Source organism: Adiantum capillus-veneris, chromosome 13, assembly GCF_014529385.1.
Source record: "Adiantum capillus-veneris isolate H3 chromosome 13, ASM1452938v2, whole genome shotgun sequence".
In the NCBI taxonomy this organism is placed as follows: Eukaryota; Viridiplantae; Streptophyta; class Polypodiopsida; order Polypodiales; family Pteridaceae; genus Adiantum; species Adiantum capillus-veneris.
In genome coordinates, this window is record NC_140943.1 from 138,291,851 (window position 1) to 138,318,692 (window position 26,842).

General features: G+C 41.9%; 1 protein-coding gene across 1 annotated transcript in view; it reads left to right on the forward strand.

Annotated features, from left to right (window-relative positions):
• LOC147444940 (putative MYST-like histone acetyltransferase 1) overlaps positions 1 to 20,702 on the forward strand; it is a 24,983-nt gene extending 4,281 nt beyond the window's left edge. Inside the window, exons 2-9 of the mRNA XM_086527443.1 lie at positions 16,181 to 16,269; positions 16,377 to 16,439; positions 17,812 to 18,021; positions 18,107 to 18,175; positions 18,842 to 19,003; positions 19,124 to 19,217; positions 19,291 to 19,433; positions 19,947 to 20,702. Coding sequence (XP_086383569.1) covers positions 16,181 to 16,269; positions 16,377 to 16,439; positions 17,812 to 18,021; positions 18,107 to 18,175; positions 18,842 to 19,003; positions 19,124 to 19,217; positions 19,291 to 19,433; positions 19,947 to 20,147 — 1,031 coding nt within the window. The 3' untranslated portion in view covers positions 20,148 to 20,702. The remainder of the gene's footprint in view (positions 1 to 16,180; positions 16,270 to 16,376; positions 16,440 to 17,811; positions 18,022 to 18,106; positions 18,176 to 18,841; positions 19,004 to 19,123; positions 19,218 to 19,290; positions 19,434 to 19,946) is intronic.
• Positions 20,703 to 26,842: the final 6,140 nt, after the last annotated feature.

The following is a 26,842-nucleotide window of genomic DNA, read 5'->3' on the forward strand; positions in this document are numbered from 1 at the left end:
ATCATTCACACCCTCATTTGGCAGTGGGATTCTTCCTCAGGTACATCTAGAGCAGCCGAGGCTCGTCGATTTGACTTCCTTCGGCGTTGGGTCCGATCTCCACTCTTCTTCACACTTACAGGTGGACAGATTACATGGCATTATGCACCTCCTCAGTGGTTTCTCCTCCACTCTTCATACAGACCACCATGAGCTTGTTCTAGTCGAGTTGTCACTATAGTGGCTCTCAACCTTACATTCAGCTTGTACACCCCACGTGATAGGCTATTTTGGCATCCGCTGGGGATTATCTTGTACTCAGTAATATATAGCCCTGCTTTCTCCCCAAAAAAAAAGAAAAAAAAAAGAGAGAGAGGGGTTGTTTTGAGGCTGTGCCCAACTGTACTTGAGGTTGACGTATCTGTTCACGGTTGAGCACTTCACTGTGTTGCTCACCCGGGGTAGGTTTGCATGAGGCAAGAACCCCGTTCCTAGGGTTTTCTGGGGTCAGAGTCTCGAGTCTTTTGCAATACTGCTACTAATTATGTGTCCTAGGTCATGTTCAGTGAATTTACATATTTATTAGCATATTTTAGCCATTTATTGGGATTGTGGGGTTTCTAGCCGAGGTAGGGCAAACTTGCACTTTCCCTATATAGGCAGCCCCTCTCTAGAGCATTTTTAGCTTGCTAGCGTTTTTTTGTGCTGACGTTTCACCTTTCTCTAGCATTTTCTCTCACCACATCAATCTCCCCTCTCTAGTGTTTTGCGATCTCTCTCTTTACACCTAGCGCTCTCTATTTACATCGCGTGGACACCCTCTTCGGTGCTCCGTTGTGTGCGGTGTGTTCTCGTGCCCGTTCGGTGGGCGATATGCGCTAGGGACTTCACGGCGAGGAGATCCATCATGATATATATGAGATCTATTGGCTGCTCGATATAGAGAGGTGGTTTGCTCGCTGTTTCAGACAAGTTCATCACCCAATTCATGCTTTTCCGTTGCACCTTTGACATGGTATCAAAGCCACGCTGTGCTCTTGAATTTGGATCGGTGATTTGTGCGAGTGTGGTGCTGATTTTTTGCGACAAAAAGAGACGGGTTTTTTTGCGTTTTTCACTCTTTTGGGGTTGATTTCGGCTGTAGTGGGCAGATTTTCAGATTTTACCTTCTATCTCGACCTAGCCTTATCACATGCCTAGATTCTCCAACACCATGGAGATGAGTGATGATTCTAAAACGAATTCAAGCCATGGTGACAAAGTACACCATGAGGATGGGATCGGCGGCGGTGAGACCACCGTCAATGAAGAATGGGGAGATTGGTCCCAGTTCTACTCCAGCGCAGGTGATCAACCAATCAAGATACCTACACTCCCTACCTTTCCCTTGGATTGGCAATTGAATGGAGATAGCTATGCCATTTGGAAAGCCACCATGACGGCGATCTTTGATCCTTACGAGCTTGGAGGTTTTTTTCTCAAGCAACTTTCAAAAGCCAAAGGACCCAAATGGAGCGAAGTTATGGGAGCATGTCAATGCTCGGATCCGGTCCTTCATTATCCTCAACAACACACCGATGATTAGCCATATACGGTTCATGAAAGATGCGAAGTTGATTTGGATTGGCTTTCTTCTTTTTATGATGGAGTTTCTCCAATGCAACAGATAGCCCTCGAGAAGCAATTGAGGACCTTGGATGCGAAACACTCTTCCATGCAGGAACACATCAACAAGATGTAGGAGATTCAGGAGGAGATACTTCATATGGGAAAGCTTATCAGTTCAGAGGACATGGCCATTCAGCTTTTGGCCCAATTGCCTCCTCGGTACACCAACTTCTATTCTTTCTTGATTATCACTGGCCGGCTGATAACTATCACTTGGGATGAGCTAGTATTAATGGTTTTCGACCAGGAGCGGTTCAAAATAAGGAAGAATTCAGGCTTGGAAGCCTTGACGAGTTCTTCCAACAATAACAAGAAGCAGAAGGATAAGAAGAAAAGCAACAACACCAAGGACAAGAAGAGTGATGCTGAGCGTGAAACCTTGAATGCGGAACGACATTGCAACAATTGTGGTGAGAAAGGACATTATTGGAGAAGTGTCCAAAGTGAGTTGGAGAGGCTTTGACTTCCTCGGGGACAATGGTTCAGTAAGCGGCCTTTGTTCATTTGGAGATTCTCTCCTCGACGAACTCTTCAAGGACATTGGAGGCTACGAAGACTGTTGCGGGTTGAGATGGCCGTGATTGGATTCTGGACAGTGGTGCCTCACGACACATGACACCTTCGAAGGATCTTTTGTCCAAGATGCGACGACATTGTGGTACCATTTTCATCGGTGACAAATTTGACATTCCTATTCACAGCGAGGGTTCTATGGAGCTCATTCTTGACGGCAGAGGAGGTATGCATACCTCCAAGGTACTTTATGCTCCAAAAGATGGGATTTCATCTTATGTTTGTGCACGTAGTGTGCAAGCTTGGCATGGAGGTGATCTTTACAAAGGACTTGGTATCTATTTGGGATCGGCAAACCGACAAAGTCCTCATTGTCGGGGCTGATCTACTGTGCAAAAATGTGAGGGTTGGTCTATGGTGCAAAAACGCCAATGTTGATGCTGTGTTGCAAAAACTCTAGGCCTTGCTGGGGGGCCCTGTTGAGAAGGTTCCTGTTGAACCGAGCTCCTGTTGCCTCTTCTACTGTGGAATGCTAGCGCTAGGTTTGCTTATATACTCACTTAGCAAAATTGCTCTACCTAGTTCCCAACAAAAATCACTTAAAAATAATAAGTGAAAAATGTCAAAAATAGGGAAAATAGGTTTTATGCACTGGAAAATACTCCTGATGGTAATGCTGATGATCATGTTGTGTGGATATAACCGGCCTATACAACGTAGAGGGCGGTACTATTTCAATTACCTGTTAACTTTACACAGAGCATTGAGAAGGGAAGAGAACACAGTTGCGTCCAGCGACTAGACTGTCACTGCGCACACGAGGCCGACACCCTGTAGGCCCCAAAGACTAGCGCCCCTTTCGGTCTTTCTTTAATTTAGAGAGAGGGAATTACAAAAAGAGTCCTTGGAAGATAACACCTGCATCCAGCTAGTACGCTCCAGATTCAACAGAATTTCGGCAGCATAACGGTACCGAAATTAATCCGAATCAGTTTCCAACATAGTTACCCGGAACGCGGAACGGGAACGGCGACGGGATCCCCGCGGAACGGGGGAACGGCTAGGGGTCCGGAACGGGAACGGCGCGGAACAGGAGGTATAAAAAACACCCAAATAGTGCATTTTTTAGCTCCTTGTGTTTAAATACAAGGAGTATTAGAGTGCTTTGACTCTAATACTCACAAAAAACTCGTTTTGAAGACCATTCAACCTTGCTATGACTAGATGATGAGAGAGAGAGAGAGAGAGAGAGAGAGAGAGAGAGAGAGAGAGAGAGAGAGAGAGAGTGAAGAGGGAGAGACTCGAGAGAGTGAGAGGGAGAGGGAGAGATTTGAGAGAGTGGGAGGGAGAGGAAGAGAGCTTGAAGGCTTGAAGCCTTGAGCCTTGAGAGAGTGAGTCTTGAGAGAGAGAGATCTTGAGAGTGTGAGAGGGAGAGAGCTTGAGCCTTGAGGATTAGCTCGTGGAGAGAAAGGGGGAGGGGGGTGCATTTTATGAGTCCTTGAGGCCTTGCACACTTCAAACAGAAGCCCAAACATTTACTTCAATTTTTTCAATTTTTGCCAAATTTGTTTGTAGCCTTTGGCTGTTCCAGGGGCATTCCAGAACGTTCCGTGGGCATTCCGGAACGTTCCGGAACGGCCGTTCCGGTTTGCACTGGCCACCCGAAACGTCAGACGTTCCGGGACGTTTCGGAACGTTCGGGAAGGGAATTGCCCCCCGGAACGGAGGCTAGGGGGCGTTCCCCGGTAACTCTGGTTTCCAAGCTCAAAACTCTATCCCACTGGCGTTATCCCTCAGTCGGGAGCACAAAACAGTAAATTCCAGGTCGCTGTAATTTCTGGTTCAGTCCTGTTTTTGACCTGATTTGGGCACACGACGATCCCTACACTGTTCTCTGCACCTTGGGCTTGGTGCCCCTTGATTCTGGAAGCATCTTGGGCACAAAACAGTCTCAAAACAGAGTAAAAACAGCAAGCAAACAGTGCTGAATTTTCTGCGCAATCGAGAGGTTATCACCCTCTCGTGGACCTGCTTTGGTGCAGCAGCTAGCTACACCGGTTCCTGTGCAAAGAGGCTCTTGCCTCGGCATGAAAGCATATTTCCCCACAGCTGTACATAGGTCAAATGAGAAGCCCACTAGTGGGGCATAACATATTGTACGTAGGGGAGAAAGAGAGTAGTATGTAGCGTGCGGGGCATCACTCCCGTCACCATACTATGCATAGAGGGCAAGGTAAGCATTCCATAGCTACTGTACCTGCTACAATCCACCCGAGGCTGAAAATGGCGCCCCCTTTGTTGATATGCAGCTCGTTTTTGCCTCCCAGAGTGGCAGAATCGCTCATAGGCTGACACGTCGCCCAGTTTCCGAGTTTGTGCTTTTCGTGCTAAAAATATCTCAACTGGTGCGTCAGTTGACTTGGCAGCAGAGCAATAAAATGTTCCCCTTGTCATTTCAGAGCTAATGACGCGAACACATTTTCCGGTCAAAAATAGCAGTTCCCTAAATTTTAGGAGATGCTTCCATGGCGTCCCTATCGGTCTCCTGACCATCATTGAAGACTACCATTTGACCAACATCTACAATGTGGGTTAATTTACTGGCCCCTTTCAACTTATAAAGTTGCAGTGACTTGACGAGTGGCCCAAATTCCAGTTTGGCGCTAACTGGCCCGGGTAGTCCCTGTCTGACCGACCTAGATCCCCGATGTGAGAAACCCATTTGGCTGCAGTCGTTTCACACTGGCCATGCAATGTCCACTTGCACCTTCTCAAGGGTTTTGGGACAAACAAGTAAAAATAAAATAAATATATCTAGTACTTATTTACGGAAGGCAACAGGAAAAATACACCTCCTGATGACAGTGGAACTAGAGGATATGCATCTAATCTAAGTGTCTGGACATGCACGGTCTACGAACAGACTCACAAAAGTGCCAGATCACTTCCTATTCTAGACTGACTTGATTGAACTGATCCCTGGTCATGCTGTAGCTTATCCACAGACGCATAGGGTTGGATGTGTCACGTGACATCGACGACAATGAGGACGACGACGAGATGGGCTGAAATCGAAAAACGCTAAGGGTTGAAATCTGCAAATCTTTATCTGTTGAATTCTGACTCTATGTCGGTGACGACGATGCAATGACGACGTGTTGAAAATGTAGATGCTGAAATCTGCGTTTTTTGGGCTGAAATAGCCAACTACGTTGGATCTGACCATGCGGCGAGGATTTGCTGCGGGAAGGTGAGATCTGCGAGGGTCGGGACTTGTTCTGTGGAGTCTATGGCTGAAAACTGAAAACATTCGTGCAAATCTGAGTCTTGTCGCGAAGAATCTGCAAAACGCTAGGAGGTTGTGCTGATCCAAAAACGCTGGGCTGAACTGGAGTCTTGTTGAAAAAATGCTAGTGTTTCTGTTGGTCCTGCTGTTGTTAGCTGCACTGCATGCAAAAACGCGAGGGCTGATCTGGGGATGAAAACGCTAGTCTTACAGATGGCTAAAAACGCCAGGGTTGTTGCGGGGGGGGAGTCTTGCTGAGAAGGTGCCTATTGAACGCTGTGTTCCTTTTGCCCCTTCTGCCCAAAATTTCTAGCGCTAGGTTTATTTCTATACTTGCTTGCTAAAATTGCCCTACCTAGTTCCCAACAAAAGTCACTTAAAAATAATAAGTGAAAATTGGCTAAAATAGGGAAAATAGGTCTATGCAGTGTAAAAATGCTCTTGATGGGTTTCGATTGAAATCTGATGGTCATTTTGTGTGCAATCAAAGGATATGCATCTACTCTAAGTGTCTGGGCATGCACGGTCTGCGAATAGACTCACAAAAGTGCCATAACACTTCTTAATCTAACTGAACTGAACCCAAGTCATGAAGTAGCTTGTCCACGTACACATAGGGTTAGATGTGCACGTGATATACCAACTTGAGTAGCACCAATCGAGGGGCCTAAACCCTAAAAGTGACAAAGCGTAAGGGCTAGTTGAAACCTTCGCAAAATCCGGGTTGTTGTTGACATGTGTTGAATGGCTAGCGTGGCTTCTAGTTCTCTTGCTTGTGGATCGTAGTCAAAATCCATTTGCTTGAGGAAGTGTGGATGGATAAAATTTTCGATGGCTCGTGGGTTAAAGAACATAAGTTCTTTAAAGCCGTTGATTTTTCCATAGGCTTTGTACAATTCATTGGAATTTTCGAGATTAATGCCATAAATATTAGGAACAAGTCCAATCGCAGGTTGAGCACTTTAATCGAAGATAGTCGTGTGGATCTGTCAGTTGTCTGAGTAGGGGTAGGCTCCACAGGTCTATCGGTTCGTTGGGGAAAATTATATAAATTATGCTCTAGTTGAAACATCTAAAACATCGACCTTCTTGTAATAGAGTTTCTCGTTGTTGTAGCGTCAAACGAGGCCTTTGTGGTTTACTTTTTGGGGGCTCTTCTATATAAGTTCTAGCTTTCCTTTTATAAGCTTGTATCGGACCGCATCATGGTCCATAAGTTCTTGCATTGTTGATACTTGTTTAGAAAGATTTTAATGGTGTTAGCAATCCAATCGTATAGCGCTTGTAGTGGTCCTCCAATGGAGTCAACTTGAAGAAAGACATCGGAAGGTAAACATCGAGGAACCTTTGATTGTAGTCTTCCATGGTTTCCGTGGCAAGCATTCCAAAGTTTCCCCATTTGGACAAGATCTGGACTTCAAATAGGGAGGTATGTAACTGCGTGAAAAAATAGTCTTGGAGTCTTGCCAAGTCCTCGGAGGGTAGCAATTGAACTCCACCATTGCATAGCATTATCCTTGAGAAATCCGGTAGCTCAAGAGATCTTTGATTCTTTTGTGTAATTCCCCAATGCATAGATGTTGTAAAATTGTTGGAGGACCTCTACTAGACTTTCTTTCTATGTGTCACTCTAGAAAAAGTAAAATTTTATTGTTGTTCCACCATAGTTGAAATCTTTTGGTTTGTTTGGTGATGTGGATAGTAGGGATATCCATATGGCTTCAGCCATTGTACCCAGAAGGTGGTGGTGGTGGCAATGACGGTTGGTAGAGGCGATTGCACTGGATCAAGGTCAGACAGCTGTACCAACGTTTTCGCATTCTTTCGCAATGGAACTATGCGTACCTGAAGGGGATTAGCAATTAGCTAATCCGGATCCTGTACAGAAGGCTCTTGCTTTGGCAAACACGCATAAAACCCCCAAAACTGTACATGGTCATTGAGAAGCCCAACTAGTGGGGCATTATCATATGTGCAAAGGGGAGAGAGAGATGCGCAAGAGCAAGTCATCGCGCTACATAGAGCAAGGGAGTAGGCAAGTTTTCCATTAAAGCCGTGATCACCTGCGCCCACTACTCACACACATTGTAGCACTCCAATGAACAAAAATCAGCCTCCACTCAAATTGGGCGCCCCCAGCTTGGATGAGACTAGCAAATTCGCCTAGAGCCGCCATGTGTCCAGTTTGCCTCTTTTGAGTTTATTCCCTAGTACCTACCAACTTATAAGTGTAGCGAGAGGCCTAAATGACTTTGAATTGAGCCTAGACACCCTTTTACTGCTCGGATTCCAGTGCCGATTGGCCAACCATCACGACTGCGGGTGAAACACTTGGCCATTGGAAGTTTCACACTGGCCACACAATGTCCGGTCATTTGTGACTTCAAAAAGAAAAAATTAAATGAAAATCATTGGAAAGAAACCAAAACTAAGTTGCCACGTCCTCATGACACTTGCCTTGTTGAGGTGGATACTATCCTGTCCTCAATGAGCCGATATACGTTCCAAATCGTTCCTTAGCATGTTGCATAAGTCTCTAAATAGAGTCAGACTTTCATTTGGACAACAGTCGCGAATCTCTTCTAGCAAGCCACAAGAAAACCGCTCAATCTGGTCTTTCAAAGTAATCTTCCGAAACGAAGTCACTAGCAAATAAGTATCCCAAAACCTCTGGCATTACTCAATTCAATGTATCATTCTCAATCATTTTCAAGTGTTGCCAAGCCGTGATGACATCTCTTGCATATTCATCTGATATCCAAGTTGACGTGAATTTTTTTAAAACCACGTCGCATGTGCTTCTCTGCGTAACAACAGAGTAGATCACCATGCTTGCACAGTTCCTTTCAAGTAAGATGTCGCCTTTCGCACCCTGAAATGTTTTGAGAACCGTCCTCAAGAGAAAGCGACGTCAAACTGTTGTACAAACTCAAGGGTTCGATGGGTGTCCTAGTAGCGTGAAAACGTCTCAAACTTGACTGCTTGACTCCCTTCCTTAAACTCCTTGGTTTTCTTGTTGATTTGGTCATTGTTGAAAGAGGACAAGCTCTCCTCCTTTGAACGGCTAGATGGCCTTCCATGCCTTCTAGACTTTTTTTGTTTTTCAAAAATCTACTTCAGAAGAATCTTGTCTTAGGTGCTTAGAAATGGAGGAACCTTCTTAGCACCCTCGAGTATTTCAAATGGCGCCTTCCTCGTGTGTTGTTGTAGGCAAACTCCACCAAGGGCTAATACATTTCCCATTAAGTCTTCTGTTCTGAAAAATAAGCCTTCAACAAATTCAAAACCATTGAATTGGCTATCTCAAATTGCCCATTGGTCTTCAGGTGGAACGAGAATGAGAATTGCAACCGCATCGTAAGGCTCTCCCAGATTGCCCTCCAACACAAACTAGTAAACCGGGGATCTCTGTCCAAAGCAATGGACTTAGGCATGTCTTATATTCAGAAAAGCTGTGAGACAAATAGTTTCGCCTAATGATCGGGCCTAAATGTCTTCTTACTGTAAAGAAGTGAACCTGCTTATTGAATGTGTTGATGACTGTCCAAATGCCATCATGCCCACTTTGAGTCTTGGGGAGATCAGAGATGAAATCCATAGCAATGCTTTCCTAGGGGTGGGTGGAAAAGGGTAAAGGCTGTAAGAGTCTGTGTGCCTTATGCCTGTCAAACTTGACCTTTTGGCATACTAAACAATTGCGAAAAAAGTCATCCATATCCTTTTTAAGCCTCAGCCAATAGAGGTAACACTCCGCACCCTTCAAGGTGGTATCTATGCCGCGGTGGCCTGTAAAAGGTAGACAATGGCACTCTGTCAAAACGTTTCCCCTCAGGTTGTGTAACACACAACATCCTTTTCCACATCAAATAACCATCCCATATGGAATAGCTTGAAACTGGCTCTCCATCTTGAATCTCGATAAAAATATCAGAAAAGTCAGGATTTGTGGCGTATTGATCAACCATATCCTTGACGCTTTTGGGATGTATCGCGAAAATAGCCAGAATCAAGGGCTTCCGAGACAATGCATTTGCCACTAAATTCTTATGTACCTGAACATAGACAATGTGGAAGTGAAACTATGACAAGATGTTATGTCACAAGCTTGGGCATCCCAACTTGAGAATCCGACACAACACACGAGAGAAACTTTTAAAATACTTCATAACTTTAAAATCACGGTTCTTTTTGGTTGTCACGTGACACATCTAACCCTATGTGTACGTGGACAAGCTACTTCATGACAAGGGTTCAGTTCAGTTCAGTTAGTCTAGAATAGGAGGTGATCTGGCACTTTTGTGAGTCTGTTCACAGACGGTGCATGTCCAGACACTTAGATTAGATGCATATCCTTTGCTTGCACACATCATGATTATCAGATTATAATCAGAACCCATCAGGAGCATTTTCCAATGCACATAACCTATTTTCCCTATTTTTGACATTTTTCACTCATTATTTTTGAGTGACTTTTGTTGGGAACTGGGTAGGGCAATTTGACTTGGCAAATATATAAGAAACCCTAGCGCTAGCACTTATGGGCAGAAGAGGTAGCAAGAACATTGTGTTCAACAGGCACCTTCTCAGCAAAACCCCCACAGGAACCTAGCGTTTTTGGAGCAAGAAACCTGGCGTTTTCTTCATGAGCAACCTAGTGTTTTCAGCATTGCAGACAAGCCCAACGTTTTTGCAATTGCAGCAACTTGGCAACAGCAGATACCAGAATTCAGCCCTAGCGTTTTTGGTTTGCAGACCAGCCTCGGCAATTTGCGGTTCCATCGCGACAAGACCACAGATAGCACCAATGTTTTCAGTTTTCAGCAGTTGGATTCCGCAATGCATCGTCGTCATCGTTGTCGTCACCGACATAGAGTCAGAATTCAGCAGATAAAGATTTGCAGATTTCAGCCATTAGCGTTTTCAGATTTCAGCCCGTCTCGTCGTCGACATCGTCGGCATGTCCAAAGCATTGTAGAGATTTGTGCAATCAATAGTAGACCGCTCTCGTCATAGAGAGTGGGACCTTCGGAGGAGGGTTTGACAACATTCTGGTATCGTATTCTTCTCTCTCTCTCTCTCTCTCAGTCTCAGCACCTTCATTCACAGTGTTCACTACTTGTTTGTGTTCATTGCACTCTCTCACTAAAGGAACGGAAGGCTCTCCATTCTGTAAGTAAAAGGAACCTTGAGCACAGTTCGGAGCACTCATCTTGAGCAAAGTTCAACATTCACTTCTGCTACACCTTACATTTGTTGACATGTCCCGACGTAGTTCCGTGCCCAGAGGTATTGGCCCCAAAGCAGTGTGACATGAAATGTTTAGTGGTTTCGATCGTTTCAAGGTTTTGAAACGTTTCGTTTCATAGCGTCAAAAACATGAAACAGGTCTTATAAATGATATTAAATTATATATTAACAAAATATGATAAATGTGTATACAATGTAGCATACGACTCTAGACTTTAATGTCCACGAGAGAGAGAGAGAGAGAGAGAGAGAGAGAGAGAGAGAGAGAGAGAGAGAGAGAGAGAGAGAGAGAGAGAGAGAGAGAGACGTGCTCACTGTTCAGTGATCGTTGCTTAGAAGCGACTTCAAGTGAGCATGATCAAAGAGATGTTCAGTATTGATGAAAGTTAAAACACCGCCACTAGTTTCATGAATCATAACTGATGCATCATTGGTTCATTTAGCAAAGTACTTTTATTGAACAAAGTTCAAACTTAATTCAATGTCACAAACCATAAGTTTTAGGGACCACAATCATATGTTAATTGGAGCTAGACCTCAATAAAAAGGAAAAAAAGCCCCAATTTTAAACGTTTCATAAAAATTGCCTGTCCGTTTCATGCGTTTCGGCAAAACGTTTCATAGGTTTCGGGGTTTCATCTGCATGAAACGCGTTTTTATGTCACACTGCCCCAAAGATTGGCACCCCCTTTCTGTATTTCTTTTAAATTAATGCTTGATAAAAGTTACAACTCCCACGGGTCCTCGGCTCTTAGAGTCTGCGTCCAGATGCCCCGAGAAGTGAGGCCCTTAGGTTCATTATCAAGTTTATTCGGGAGTTGTCACCGCTTCAAAATCATCATCATCATTTCATTCTCAATCCTATTGTTTGTTTACAAATAGAAGGTTCTATTGTTTGTTCACAAATAGAAGGTTCTTCCATATTAGTTCCATTCAAAATTCATGATACTTATCGAATTCATTCTGGAGTGGTCATTGCTCCCCATTGCATTTATCATCATCGATTTCACCAGTTATCTGCACACAACTAGCAAGTTCTTCTAGACAATATTAATCTCATATGTATATGAGAATCATCTTCGAAAATTCCTATTTCAAAGTTATTTATTCACACACTTAGTTCATACTGAACACAGTGTTTTGATCATCTGGTCATCTCATCCGTCAAGAAGTCTTGATGCACCTAGATCCTTGTGTAGCCATCTCATCTAGCAGGAACTCTTTATGCGCTCACCACAGTATCCAGTCATCTCATTCATATGGGAATCTTGATGCACTAGAATCATTCAACATGCGTCATCATTCGTTCATTCAAATTCATCATTCTTATCTCCAATGGAAAGGATATGCGATTCGTTCCTGAGCTTTCGTCGCTCTCAATGTCACCATCTCATCCTCCATTTCACGTGCAAAACAGACAAGGAGATGGCTCACCTCGTTGCAAAAGAGTGGATGTTCAGCTCCATGCTTCCCAATCCATACAGATACGAGTTCCTCGCTCCTATTTCCGGTTATCTCTCGCAAACAACCAGGTTGTCAGTTCATCAGTATCCCTTTCAGTGTCCTTTCTAGTATCTGGTTCATCTTTAACAACTCGTTCTGCGAGTAAAGCTTTCGCTTTTTTGCACCCGTGTGTCCTTTCAGCTTTCCTCACGTCCTGAGAGGATAATTAATGGCCTCACGCCATCTCCAGTGTATCTCATCAATAGAGTGATCCTTCAGGTGTTTCACAGATCTCCGATCTCTGGAGTACTTGATCAATTGTTTCACACCCTTGTCAACCGCAATTGACGCTTGGACTTCGCTTTGGCGAACTTCTCTGCCAAAAAATTTGCCCAAATCTTCAGTCTTTTCTTCAATTCCCACGCCTAATTTCAATTGGGAGGTGTTAACTCTGTTAGATTCTCCACGAGAACCCATGTGTAATCTGGAATTCTTTATGGCTTTATGCCTTGTAAGACAGAGGAACGCGCTCGATGCGCAATGTATGAAGGGTGAGAGTGGCTAATAAGTCTGGGGTCAAGGTTGGGATATGAAGATTCTTTAATATCAATATCAAATTTTAAAAAGTGTCCAAGTGCCTTGCCCGCTCTTTGATAGGACCGATATGCTTTGAGAAAAGGACACGCGTGATGCTCTAATACCACTGTCATAGGCTTGGGCATAGTTCCGTGCCCAGAGGTATTAGCCCCAAAGACTGGCGCCCCTTTCGGTATTTCTTTTATATTAATGCTTGATCAAAGCTACAACTCCCGCGGGTCCTCGACTCTTAGACTCTACGTCTAGATGCCCTGAGAAGTGAGGCCCTTAGGGCTCTTTTATTCTTACAAGGGATGCCAAAATCAGAGTCCCAAAAGCAGTTAACCTCAAAAGCAAAAGTTCCAAAAGCAACTGACTCAAAATTTGCCAATAAAAGCATCCAACGCAAAAAGCGGAATCAATACAGCTGCCATGTCAGCATGTCAGCGCGAATTGCGGGCGTTTGTACAACTGCCACGTCATCAACCAGTCAGCGTAATTTTCAGACAGTCTGTAATAGTTTGCCACATCATCAATCCATTGTACAGACTGCCACGTCATCTGTTGCTGTTGTGTGTGTGTGTCCGGGCAGTACTTCCACGTCATCATTTTGTGACATGTTAGCCGTCACGTGACACATCCAACCCTATGTGTTTGTAGACAAGCTACAACATGACAAGGGTTCAGTCAATCCAGTCAGTCTAGCTTAGGAAGTGTTTTGGCACTTTTGTGAGTGTTCGCAGACTGTGCATGCCCATGCACTTAGAGTAGATGCATATCCTCTGGTTGCACACAGCATGATCATCAGAATCCAACAGAATCCAGCAGGAGCATTTTCCAGTGCATTAAACCTATTTTCCCTATTTTTGACATTTTTCACTTATTAATTTAAGTGACTTTTGTTGGGAACTGAGCAGGGCAAAATGGGTAAGATATTATATAAGGAAACCAGGGCTAGCACCATTTGGGAGATGGTCAAGGAGAACACAGGCCAACAGGTTCCCCCTCTCTCTCTCAGCAAGACTCACCCACCTTTTGCTGGCGTTTTTCCACCAATCTGCCTCAGCAATTCAGCCTTGCCTTGGCGATTCCCATTAGCGTTTTCAGCCAGGAAGGGCAGCAACAAAGACTCCTTTAGATAGCGTTTTGGTAAAACCCTGTTGTCTAGCGTTTTTCAGCCAGCACTTTCAGCGTTTTACAGCAGCCAGCCAGCGTTTTCAGCAAGGGCGATTACAGCCAGCAAGTGCACAGTATAGCAGCATCTTCAAGCAGCCCCAACAGCGATTACAAACAGTGTGTTGTTTCAGCCACAGATAGCGTTTTTGGCAGCAGCAAGAAGCATTTTCAGCAAACACTTTAGCAAGCAAAACAGTAGCAGATCAGCCCGACAACTTCGACCCCTTGCGGATTCACCAATCATTCAGTTTTCAGCCATAGTCTCGTCATCGTCTGCATCATCGTCGGCCTTCTGACATAGCCCATTAGACTTGCATCAGTTAGCTTCCACATATACTTGTACCAGATTGTGCAATCAATAGTAGACCACTCTCGCCATCGAGAGTGGGGCCTTCGAAGGAGGGTTTTACAAGGTCTCTGGCGTCGCATTCTCTTCTCTCTCTATCTCTCAGTCTCATGCACCTTCACGCACAGTGTCCATTCACTATGTTTGTGTCCATTGCACTTTCTCATTAAGAATGGAAGGCTCTCCCTTCCGTAAGTTAAAGGAACCCTTGAGCACAGTTCGGAGCACTCATCTTGAGCAAAGTTTATCATTTATTCCGTTGCACCTTACATTAGCCCATTGCATTTGCTTTTCCGAAAACTACTTTTGTGACAAGTAGTAGCGTGAACTGTGGTAATCTGTAAAGATTGTATAGTCGTCTCCGAAAAGATAGTGTCACCATTGCGTGAGAGTATGAATTACTGCCAAAAGCTCTCTCTTAAATCTGTGCAACCATTTCAGGACGTAAGAGCATCCTACACTGAAACGTGCTAGAGAATGAGCCCATGGCACATATTTAAAGGCCCTTGGCCTATGAAAAGTAGTTACATGAAAAGCTTCAAACTCAAAAGCATCTGGCCCCAACAACTGGCGTAAAAGCTGCTTTCACGGAAATCCGTACAGTTGCCACGTCAACAACACAAAACGTGGAAATTCGCATTCTGCCACATGGCACTGCAAGCGCAAATCGCAGGCGTCCGTACATCTGCCATGTCATCATCTTTTGTGTGTGTGTGTGTGTGTGTGTGCGCGTTGTTCCCGCTTTAGTGTAATCTCTCTAGGTCACTTGGGCCCCATCAGACGGGGTCCCATAAGTTGGTGGGAACTCTTCTTTAAAAATATGCCACTCGACAAGACTTTATAAGTTGGTAAAAGCTTCTTCTGTTGCTTCTTCACTTAGGATTTAGGCCACTCGGCGGAGATCTGCAGGGGCTCCATTCTTTAGTGGCTTGACACGTCAGCAGTTTGTGACACCACGTAATGAGGTCTGTGATCTCTTTGATTGTATCTTCCGGACGACAACAATGTGCCACATCCTCATTGTGTGACGTAACTTTTCATGAAGGGTAATTGCCCTTGATCACACCCGTCAAATGAACGGAACATGATGGGTTTGTAAACACAAACATCATGCCGTGACCAGTCATTTAAATGATTCAATGTTTTTGCCACCATCCACATATGGAATCCCACACTCGGAGCATACATCATCACCTAGTTCACACCAAACATTTACATTGCGGTCTACACTGGTCAAAAGTCAATTTCCCTATGAGCAAGGTATAGCCAGCCTGAGCATAGCATGTCATTCCCTTTCTGCTGAGGGCATCCTGCTTTAGGCAATACCTCTTTCAACTTAAGAGGCAGCCTAAATGCAACACTCCTCCATACCAAGTGTGCAAATTCTTTTTGGCAGCAGCAGATGCAATGACATCAGCTTTTTAAGCAACAAATGGCCGTGGGTTTACGCAACTATCGTGGGCTTATTGGAATTTGGAGAGATTCTCCTTTTATGCCCATGGATATAGTAGGGAGGCTACAGTTCTTTGGAGGCGTCTATGCGAGGATGTATGGAATGCATGCATGCAAGGTTACCTTTTGGGCCACAATTTGGTGGTTTATATGGTATTCGAAACACTCATTTGGACTTAGAACACTTGTTTCAGATGTTTGAAACCTCAAAACTTACAAAATGTTTCGTCGAAAAGGGCAAAATGTGAAACTTGTTGAAAACATATATATGTGTGTGGGCGCGCACACGAGGTCGCTTTAGTCACACTGCTCTTGGCCTGCTGAAAATTTTAATCCCTAGTTAGCAAGCTAACCAACTTTTGTACTTCATTTCTTATTTTGTTTTACTAAATTACTTTATTTCTTATTTTGATTTAATACATCAAGCTTGTTGGGGGGGGAAAACTTTGTGGTTGTAATGGGGGCTTAAAAAATACTTTTTTTTTTGACTTTAGTTAACAGAAGGCTTGATGAGTGGGTCAAATTGGATCAGTTGGAAATGGAGTCCCTTGAACAGGAGGGAGAGGAAAAGGCTGATGACAAGGTAGGCTTCTGTTGCGGTGGAGCAACTGATAATTTTGTATAATACAGCAGCAGAAGACAGGGAGATGAAACTTTCTCATTATCTCTCTTCTACATCTGAGTTTGCAGGCTGGCAGCCTCAAAATGACAAGGCATCAGAAAAGGAAGATTGATGAAACACATGTGGAGGAGGTAAAATCTTTAAATTTTGACGGCTTCAACTTCACAGTGCTTGTGGTATGGTTGTTGGTTATCGTTTCAAGTGCTTTCTTCTATGAACTTTTTCAGTTTTTGCTTGAGGGTTGCTATAAATCTGTAGGTTCTCAGATTGTACTCCAGTTCGTCCAGAAATACTTTCAATTGGCTTATCTGTTAAATTTTTTAACGCTACTTTCATCGTCTCATTATTTCGATGATCAAAATGAAGATACTGTATTCCTCCCGTATTGCTCAATCTATCATCTTAAATGAGATTGTTGAACTGCAGTCTGATTGGTTTGCTAAATTTTGTGATCAGGCTATCTGAGTATGTTGATTCTCCCAAACGACTGGCAGAAATGATCCGTGCCTTAATGCTCAGTAGCTAATTGGAGATTTGTTTTTGTTGTATGATAAATTTCTGAAATTGGAGTACTACTTCCTATATCCACATGTTTGACCAATGAAGTTGGTAACTGTAGTCCAAGTGGGACGGGGATGTTTGTCATGAAACACAAACTGTAAGGAAAGGATATTGCTCGTTGTATCATAACCTCTTGGCTAGCTCCTGCCCAAGGATGAGCTGTATTCTGCAATGCTGACACTGTGATGTCACACAATCACACACTAGTTCTGAGGGCATTATACGAAATCAGGTTCAGATTGTGGTTGTGGTCAATGCTACCTAGCAAAAATATTAAAGCAGGCTTTTTGATGTGGTCAGCTTCTCCCCTCTGATGAATGATATTCTGCAATGCTGATTCGAGATGTGATGTTATCACGTTTGGTTGAAATATCATGGGAATTGTGGATGGGGCTTTTACATCACAATCAGGCTTCAATGTTGCGAAATCAAATTCTGACGAGTGCAGATTTTGCATCATATTCTTTGCATGATATCTGATCTATGTTTTGTTATGCTACGGTGTTCTATTTCTTCATCTTCTAATAAATCAATTTATGGTCTAGACTTGTGTGGTATAAAAAGCAGGTGGTGTTGCTCTGTAGCCCATTTCACACATATCACATCAAACAGGTCTGTGTGGGCACATTAGTGAACAATGGCATATCCTTTTTGGAAAACAACCAAATGAGAACAAGGCTGAGTTCTACGAGATGGATCATGTATTAGATTCATTGTATTTCCTGATGATGCTTGTTTTGGGCAGGGTTTTTCTTTGACAGTTCAAACCTCCTTTGCTGACTTAGCCTCATGTGGGCAGACGTGAGGCAGGCCTTCTTGTGTTTGGTTCTGAGCTAATATGTTTTTTGAGCTACTGTTTTTTTACTCACTTTGCGTTTGAGTTTTAACTTTTGACTATCCCCATCTGTTTTCTGATCCGTGCTTTATGGAGTGTTTTGGCAGGGCCATGAAGATTTTGATGCTGCAAGTTTGCGTGAGCATGAGGAGTTCACCAAAGTCAAGAATATAAGCAAAATAGAGCTGGGGAAATATGAGATTGATACTTGGTACTTTTCTCCATTTCCACCCGAGTATAGCAATTGTGACAAGCTGTTTTTCTGTGAGTTTTGCCTTAACTTCTTGAAACGGAAGGAGCAGCTTACTAGACATATGGTAAGCATGCTGAGCTGATTCCGCACTCGTTTGTTGAGGAACTTTGTAGGCAAGAATTGTGTGCTGATCTCCTATTTCGATGCAGAGGAAGTGCACTTACAAGCACCCCCCTGGAGATGAAATTTATCGCAGTGGGTCGCTATCTATGTTTGAGGTATAAACTTGCAAGCTTTATCGCAACCATACAAGAATTTTCAGTTGTCTCTGACACTTAAATGGGTGATTATTTGTAGAGTTGTATCTTAGTTCATACACAAGTAAGAAATCAAAATAGTGGCAATGTCTTGTTTCATATTGGGGAAAATTGTAGACTGTGTGTGAGTCGATCAATCAAGAAGTTCGGAAGGGTATTTCCTTTGACGGGTTTTGTCCAATAAAGAAAGCAACATGATTGCACAAAGAAATACCCGTTCCAGTGAGGGCGTCATTCACTGAGAGCTACTTTTTATAATGGAGTCCTTAAAAGGGTGTTTTGTTTGCAAGTGTGAGCTCTGTTTCCCGAAAGGCACCGTGTTATGTAAGCTCTCTTTTCTTATCTCCTGAAAGTGTGTTTGGATTCTAGTACTTGTCTCTAGAATAAACTCACATAATTATGCCACATTTTTGCTAACATTAGACTATATAAAAAGTTCTGATCTGAGGTCAGTCTGAGAGTTACTGCTGCGAGTAAAAGCTGGACTGACTTTGTTTTTTGGAGCTACCCTTTGTTGCCTTTACTTAATCTCTGAATGTAGTCAAATAGTTGGACTACCATATTGTAGCACCCTTTTTTTAATTGCCAAAATGAAACTTCTATTGCTGTTGTTTTTGTAATGGGTAGGTGGATGGAAGGAAGAACAAGATTTACGGTCAAAATTTATGCTACCTTGCGAAGCTTTTTCTGGATCACAAGACACTATATTACGACGTGGACTTTTTCCTGTTTTATATACTCTGTGAATGTGATGATCGTGGCTGTCACATGGTTGGTTATTTTTCCAAGGTCTGTCTGCGCTCCTTGAAGCTAGTTGTGCTGCACATCAGTTGTATACATAATCTGTAAATTATGTGGCTTCATAGATATATGTTTATAGTGTTCTGATATGATGTTACATGCTGACAGGAGAAACATTCTGAAGAAGGTTATAATCTTGCTTGTATCTTGACTCTTCCACCCTATCAAAGAAAGGGTTATGGGAAGTTTCTTATCTCATTTTGTAAGTTGCCCATCATATTTTCACAGTTCTTTCATCTTGTTGTTTTTGCTTAACGTTTTCATATTATTTGCAGCATATGAGCTCTCAAAAAAGGAGATGAAAGTGGGAACACCAGAAAGACCTCTATCAGACTTGGGGCTGCTAAGTTATAGGGGATATTGGACTAGGGTTCTTTTGGATATAATCAAGAAACACAGAGGAAATCTATCCATCAAGGTAAGGTCTTGGCAGCATGTGATTTTGTGACCACTGTGACACAACTTGTTTGTGAATGGAATTGTCTATGAGCGTGCCCTGTACTATGTTTCATCTGGGTCCTGTCCCCATTCCAGTTTTTCAATCCTTTTTTTTTTCGTGTGTGTAGTAAAGTGTAATGTCAGGTTATCTTACATAATGTGATGTCACATGGGTTAATCGTGTCAATGTATTTTTTTGTGCATGTGAAGTCTGTCCATTTGATACCCTGTGATGAACATGTGATGTGTGTGGATTGTAACCATATGAACATGCCATGTGTGTGAATTGTAACCATGTGAAGTCTGTCCATTTTGATATCATGTGCATGCTGTGATGAAGTGCCATGTGTGTGAATTGTAACCATATTTTGTGGCCCTATATTTCCATTTTGCTTTCAAAAGATGTGAAATTTTCTCTTGGGGTGAGACTGTTGAGCCAATTTTGTTATCCTGTTGTACACCATAAGCTAAGTTGATTCCTTATTTGCAACAGGAGCTCAGCGATATGACGGCCATCAAGACGGAAGATGTCATCAGCACTCTTCAGTCACTTGAGCTGATTCAATATCGAAAAGGTCAACACGTTATATGTGCAGATCCTAAGCTCTTGGAGCGCCATTTGAAGGCTGCCGGGAAAGGGGGTTTGGAGGTAGATCCAACAAAATTGATTTGGACCCCATTCAAAGAACAATAGCAAGAAGGGGTTAGGCTAACTGTTTTTAGATGACCCTTCAGGTGAAAAGCATTTATTGAATGATCTGATCCAGAAGAGAAGATGCTTTTCCTAGTGGTGTTGTAATCTATAGATACTCGTCAGTAAATATTTTCTGGCTTTTTGTACAGAGTTTGTAGAACTAAAGGCTGTAGTGGCTCATTAGGAACCAATTTTTTGACTTCAGAATTTGTATATTACGGATCCCCTCTTACCAGAAAGATTTGAGTGGAGAAAAGAAGGCGTTAAGGCCCATGAATTATTCAAGAGTCAGAGGAGCAGACATTTCTTGTACATGAGATTTGCGGCTGTTGTTGAACCTTGTAAACTAACAAGTGCATTGTTTTCCAGACTTCTTTATTGTGCTGGTGCTTTTCTTGGCTATCAGCTATTTGCAAGCTGTAATTAGAACTTTCGTCTGCTTTACATTGGAGTGTTGATAGCAATCTCGCTCCTACCAGGAAGCTTGTAATTTGTGATACTTTTTCTGTACAAGACCTCTTGTAAGGCTTAAAAATCTCTTGGTGACACGGTCTAGTCCCTTGTACAATTCTTGCGATGAGATTCTCTATGCACTCCATTATTTTACCCTGTTGCTACATCTCCTACTGTCACTAATTGGATCTTTGGGACCGTTCAATGTATTCCTTTTTGGCACCTCATATTTTTATTCTTATTCAAGAGCTCTTGTAATGCTGCTAACTTTTTTAGTCTAGGGATTGATATATAAATTTGTGATATTTAAACGGGAGTTTTTTTGGTGTGACCTGATTTGTTAGGGGAAATAGTTACCTTCATTTTGGCATGGTACCTACCTGATATTTGCCCATTACTCTTAAATAGCTCTTTATATTTTCCTTGGTACCTTTCATTATTCAAGCCAAGATGTTTATGGTGTCCTAATGGGATTAGGTGAGTGAGAATTATAGATTGGTTGACTGGCGTCTTTATACGAGCGACCATGGCATCTGTTTGCATTATGACATTACTAATGTAGGACTGATCCTCTTACTGCTTTGTAGTGAGTGCTATGGTGATTGCCTTGATGCACTCCCTACGTGTGAGGTTCTCTGCGGCTACCTGGTCTACTTACTGCCGTTGAAGACTCCCCAGATAGGCTACCTATCCTACTTGGATATTCTTCCTATGGGGTTGTACACCTAGTTTCTTAACTTTGCTTCTCTTTGTTTTTGTTACTCGATTTTAGTATAAACTCGTATTTGGATTTATAGATTTGATACAAGTATACCTAATGTTAGAATAGTATGCTTGTAGTCCGCCAATTTAAAGTTTTGCTTTTTGCAATAGATCAATGGTTTTCGGTTGGTAGAGGCCTCATCTTGCTTTTATGGTGGTCCTCTATATGGAAACACTTGGATATGTTTTACATAAAATGTTATTTGAGCTTCATCATCCTTCAGAGTTGGACTGACTTTCGACTTTGGAAATAGAGCTTAGGATTCTTAATAGTTTCCTTATATGTACTAACTTTTAAGCCTCTGCTGTTTGGGGATTTCCTTTGCACTCATCATTCTTTTGGTTAACTATACTCATGTCAAAAAAGAGTATATATTGGTGTACTAGCAAAAAGAATTTCAACACCTTTGTGCGTAGTTGAGCCACGGATGTTATACAAAGACAGAAGATTGGTAATCTTTCTCCGGTTCACCCACCACCTCCTTGAAGTGGAATAGTCTTTGCTACCCATCTACCGGCTTGCTCTACCTTGTTTGAGAGAGAGAGCATATAAGTCCATTTTGAGGGGAATTGTCCTCTTGCCTGGTATGTGTCACCATGGCACTAGAAAAAACCTTAAAATCATGCATTAGTTAGTCGTAGCCACTCCAAAATGAGGGCTCTTTGGGGATGGCTTGGCTATTAGGCAGCAACAATTGATGGTTTGATGCTCGAGGAGTTTGTTCTTTTGGGCTTTGCTGCTTAATAAAATGCTAGTAACATATTGATGGGGTCCTAGCATAATGGCACACTTCCATGGATTTTGTTGGTAGCACATGGGGATCTGCCGTGGGAGAATGTAGTATCATAATGTTATTTTTGACTCTGGTCATGCTTTGTTTGGTGGGTAGCTTGTGATCTTAGAGGAGTGATGATTGAATCAATTTTGGTCTCTAATGGTGGATAGTCATTTGGATTGGTCATCTACCTTTTGATTGCCTTTTATTTTGCCCTTCTTGGTATGTTCTATGGATTATACCTTGGATTAGTCTTGATTTGTATGTCCTAGAATATCTCCATATTTTCGGTTAGGGTTCTTTTTATGTGCTAATACCACGATGAGAGGCTTCCTAAAGCTCTCGACCCAATGACATTGTCTAATTGCTTGGTTGTTAGAGGCAATCTTTCGGCAACCTTGAGATCTAGGATTCTATAAGGCAAAGACTCACATACCTCACTATGAGAAATAAATGCCATCTATTTATTCTTGAATATCTATTTCAAGCCTCCCATATTGTAATTCAAGATGAAAAACTTCATTTATAGATCATAAGTTTCCCAAGTGTTTGGGAAAATCGTACATTACCACGTATTTTTAATGATCCTTGCATACACAGTATCAAACTTTCCCCATATAAGTTGAATGTCTATCCATGTGAAAGAGCCTCATTTTCTCTTTGAAACGATATCTAGTGGTAATTAAAATTATTGCTCGAGCGATTCCAATATCATACACATTCATCAAAATATTTATCTGTTTGTCAAGACATATGCTATTGCTACGCTTCATTCCCCCCATCCCCCCATTCTGAAGTTTTTTTTTTGTGTGTGTGTGTTTGGGTGGGGGGTGGGGGGGGGGGGGGGATTGGGGTCTATCCTTAACTTATACACTTATGTGACTTTTAGGAAACCCAATAGGTGTAGAAGTTGTTTCTAGTGGATGATCCCCTCGGAATTTTTGATTATGTTGGAATGAGAACTAGATTGAGATTCTCATTATAACTACCCTTGGTTTTGCCTTTTTTTCCTTGATTTTTTTGGGGGGGTTTTGGGATTGGATTTTTGTCATGAAAAAAATATGTAGCATACATATTTTGGTTTCTACATATATCAAATAATTTCTAGATTGCTAATACATACTGGGGTTGTATCAACAATCAGTTATTGTGTTCAAAATATGCTATATCTTGTTTTGACAAAACAAAATTATTAATCTCAGGAAAAGCCAGCTAGTTTTGGGGGAAATTGAGCTGCATATATGTTTGATAAACTTGTTAAGGCTCGACATCTATTCTAAAAATGGGGAATGTATATAATAATATAGTGATGGTGAGTTTCCACCCTTGGTTTTTAGTTGATTATGTAAGTTTTACCTTTGTCACCTGAGTGATTAGCTAGTTTAATGCCTTATTGATACTTGGTAAGCAAAGTTAATCAATTGGAATGGCCCAAGCCTCTCTACTCTAATAAGAGTAACACCTTAGTTGGTAATGGACAATGAATAAAAAAATTTTAATTCAATTTTTTGCAATCTAGATACAATTAATTTATTTTTTCTAAATTTGGATATAATTCTAGTTGATTGTTTGAGATATACCTTTTTGACCTCACCTGTTGATTGGAAAGAATGAACATTATTTGTTAAAAGGAGCACTCACGAAGCAAAGTCAATCGCTTGTTGATATGGCCTAAAGCTAACCATGAGTCATGATTAGATGCTACTAGATAGTGGGCAAATCTATCCGAGAGTCATAATTACTTTGGCACTCCAAGGAGCGAGCTTAGAAGTACTTTTTAATGGAATTATCATCTACCTTACTAGCTAAAAGAGCTCGGGTTTAGGGCGCCTGGACCCTACCTTTTCTGGGAAATTTTGTCTAAATGTTGTATATTATGTTGATCCATTCTTGTATGAAGGTGGATTTCCAAGTTTGAATTAGAGTGGTCAAGCACTTGCAAATAGTCAAGTTTGTGGATGAGAGATGTATTGTGCATGAAGCTAGCTTTGGTGATGCTATTGTGACATCTGGTACTTTGTTTCATGAGATGTATGAGTTCAATGCATACAAAAAATGTGTGAAAGCTTTAGTGTGAATAGTTTTTGATCCAAAGGCTATTTTTAAATGCAAAACTTTGGCATGCCCATTTTGGTCATTTGAATTTTGCCAATTGGTTACGTTTGCAAAAATCTAATATGGTTGCTTCATTGCCTCCTCTTGAGACACTATTGGAACATGTATATGAAGGATGCATTTTGAACAAAATGCACCATTATAGGTTTCTAAAGGATGGTTTTGTGTGGGATACTTGTAAATTGTAGCTTGTACACAATGATGTTTGTGGTCAATGCATACTCCTTCTTTTGGGAATCATTTGTGCTTTGTGACTTTCATTGATCATGTGGAAAACCTTGAATTTTGCCATACATCGTGTTAGCTCCAAAAGTAACTCGTTTTTCCTCTCTGAAATGCCATTTTGTTTGTTGGGGTGGGGTGGGGGGGATTAATATGAAGGGTGCCCACACAACATCAGATCATTTTTAGCCACAATCAAAAAGTTTTAGAAGCACACATATACTTCAAACTTTGCCTTAAGAGCATACACCGCCTGAGCAACATTGCAAGAAGTGGGATGATAAGGTTGTGAAATGCATTTTGTTGGTTATAGTATAGAAAGAAAAGGTTATATGTTGTATCATAGGCAAACAAAGCGTATCTTGATTTGATGAGATGTTGTTTCCATGGAAGATGGAGTTCAGTCCTTGTTAGCATGTAGTACAAAGGGGACATATACAAGCTCACAAAATGTATATGATACATCGTTGCATGTATTCAATAGTGGAAGTAAAAATGTAAGTCCTAATGAGGCACATCTGTTGCTTACCCGGGTTTCAAATGACATTACAAATCAGAGTTTTTTGAGGCATACTTACAAGATGTTACTGATATAAATAGGGCTGAAAATGAGCAGGCTAGAGGTATGCTAAGGTGGCTAGTACAACCTTACGTGATAGTAAATTGAGTGCACCTTTGTCTAGTCATACTTGTTCATGTTTTTGCATGCCCCTAATGCATCAAATTGTTATGATTTTTTATGGCTAGCTCGATGAGGAAGAGCCTCTATCGTTTGAGAAAGCACAAAATTCAAAATATTGGTTTGCTGCAATGCAATCTAAGTACGATGCTATTGTGAATAATGAAATATTGTCTTTGTGTGACTTGTTACTTGGCAAAAAGGCCATTGGTACTAGGTTTTCAAGTTGAAACATAAGCCTGATGGTAGTGTTGAATGCTAAAAGGTTACACTGGGGGAAAAGGGTATGCCCAAGAGAAGAGCATTGGTTTTGATGACTTTTGCTTCACTTGTTGTATGTCTACCATTTGTAGCATTTGTGCATTGACAGCTCATGATGGTTGTAATGTACATTAGTTGGACATAAATATTATGTTTTTGAATGGTGAGTTTCATGGGGAAGTATAAGTATCATAGCCTCATCGTTCTGTTAAAAAAGGGTAGGAAGACAAGGTGTACATGCTTAAGAAGGCATTGGAAGGTTTAAATCACACTCCATATGCTTGGTATAAAAATATTCATGCTAATTTGGTTTCACACAGTTTTCAGAATAGCCAACAGAGAGCACTTTGTATGTCAAGCATGTGGTGATGTAGATTTGACCATTGTGCTCAATGTAATGCCATGTTGCTCACTAGACCAAGTGAGGGAGATATTGCTGATTTGTAGATTGATTTGAATGCCTCTTTTAAGATGTCAAATTTGTGGGCAAACAATTTAAACAGGTTGATGGAGATATTGCTTTGTGCCAACAAAGTATATTGAGATAGTGCTGTGTAGATTTAGCCTTAAGGATTGCAAGCCTATTGCTACTCCTATACAAACAAGATTCATGGTGCTGGAGATTACTTTTAAGGCACGCTTTACTGGCAAACTATTGGCTGTCTCATTTATGTATGTATTACAAGGCAAGACGATTAATACGTAGTCTCACAGGTAAGAAGATTTATGCATAGACTAGTGCCTACACATTGGAAGGTAGTTAAGCGGATCCTTCGCTACTTGATTGGCACTATCCATTTAGGGTTGTTTTATCCAAATAGGTATCATTGTTGCTATGTTTATGTGCTTTTTTAGAATTGAACTGGGGTGGTTGTTATGACCCAACCGTCTACTACTGGTCTTTGTTTCATGCTTTGCAGCTCATGCATATCTTGGTTGAGCAAGAAGCAGCCTAGAGTGGCCACTTCTAGTTGTGAGGCTAAGCATAGAGCATCTTTCATAGCTATTGGTGAACACCTTTGGCTCAAACGCCTTTTGAATTACTTTGGGTGTTGGACAACAGTTTGATAGTCAGAGGCTTTGACAGTTGCGATGGCAAGTTAAGAGGTCTTTGTAGACCCCTGATCCATCCTCTCCCAAATCGACCTTGGACATGAGATGGAAAACATTGTCATTGACAAGAAATGAGAAGAGAGTGAACATGTTGTTGTGTATGTGGATCTATTATTTCCTATTAAGCTAGAGTGTGTTGAGCAATGCCACCTTTCATCACACAAGAAAGCATGCACTAGATCAAATGCTCTATCTGTGCAACAAGGGAGTGATGACGACATTGGCCCAAGGGAGTTAATAAAAATCCTATGAGAGAGAGAGAGAGAGAGAGAGAGAGAGAGAGAGAGAGAGAGAGAGGAGAGAAAATAGGAGCT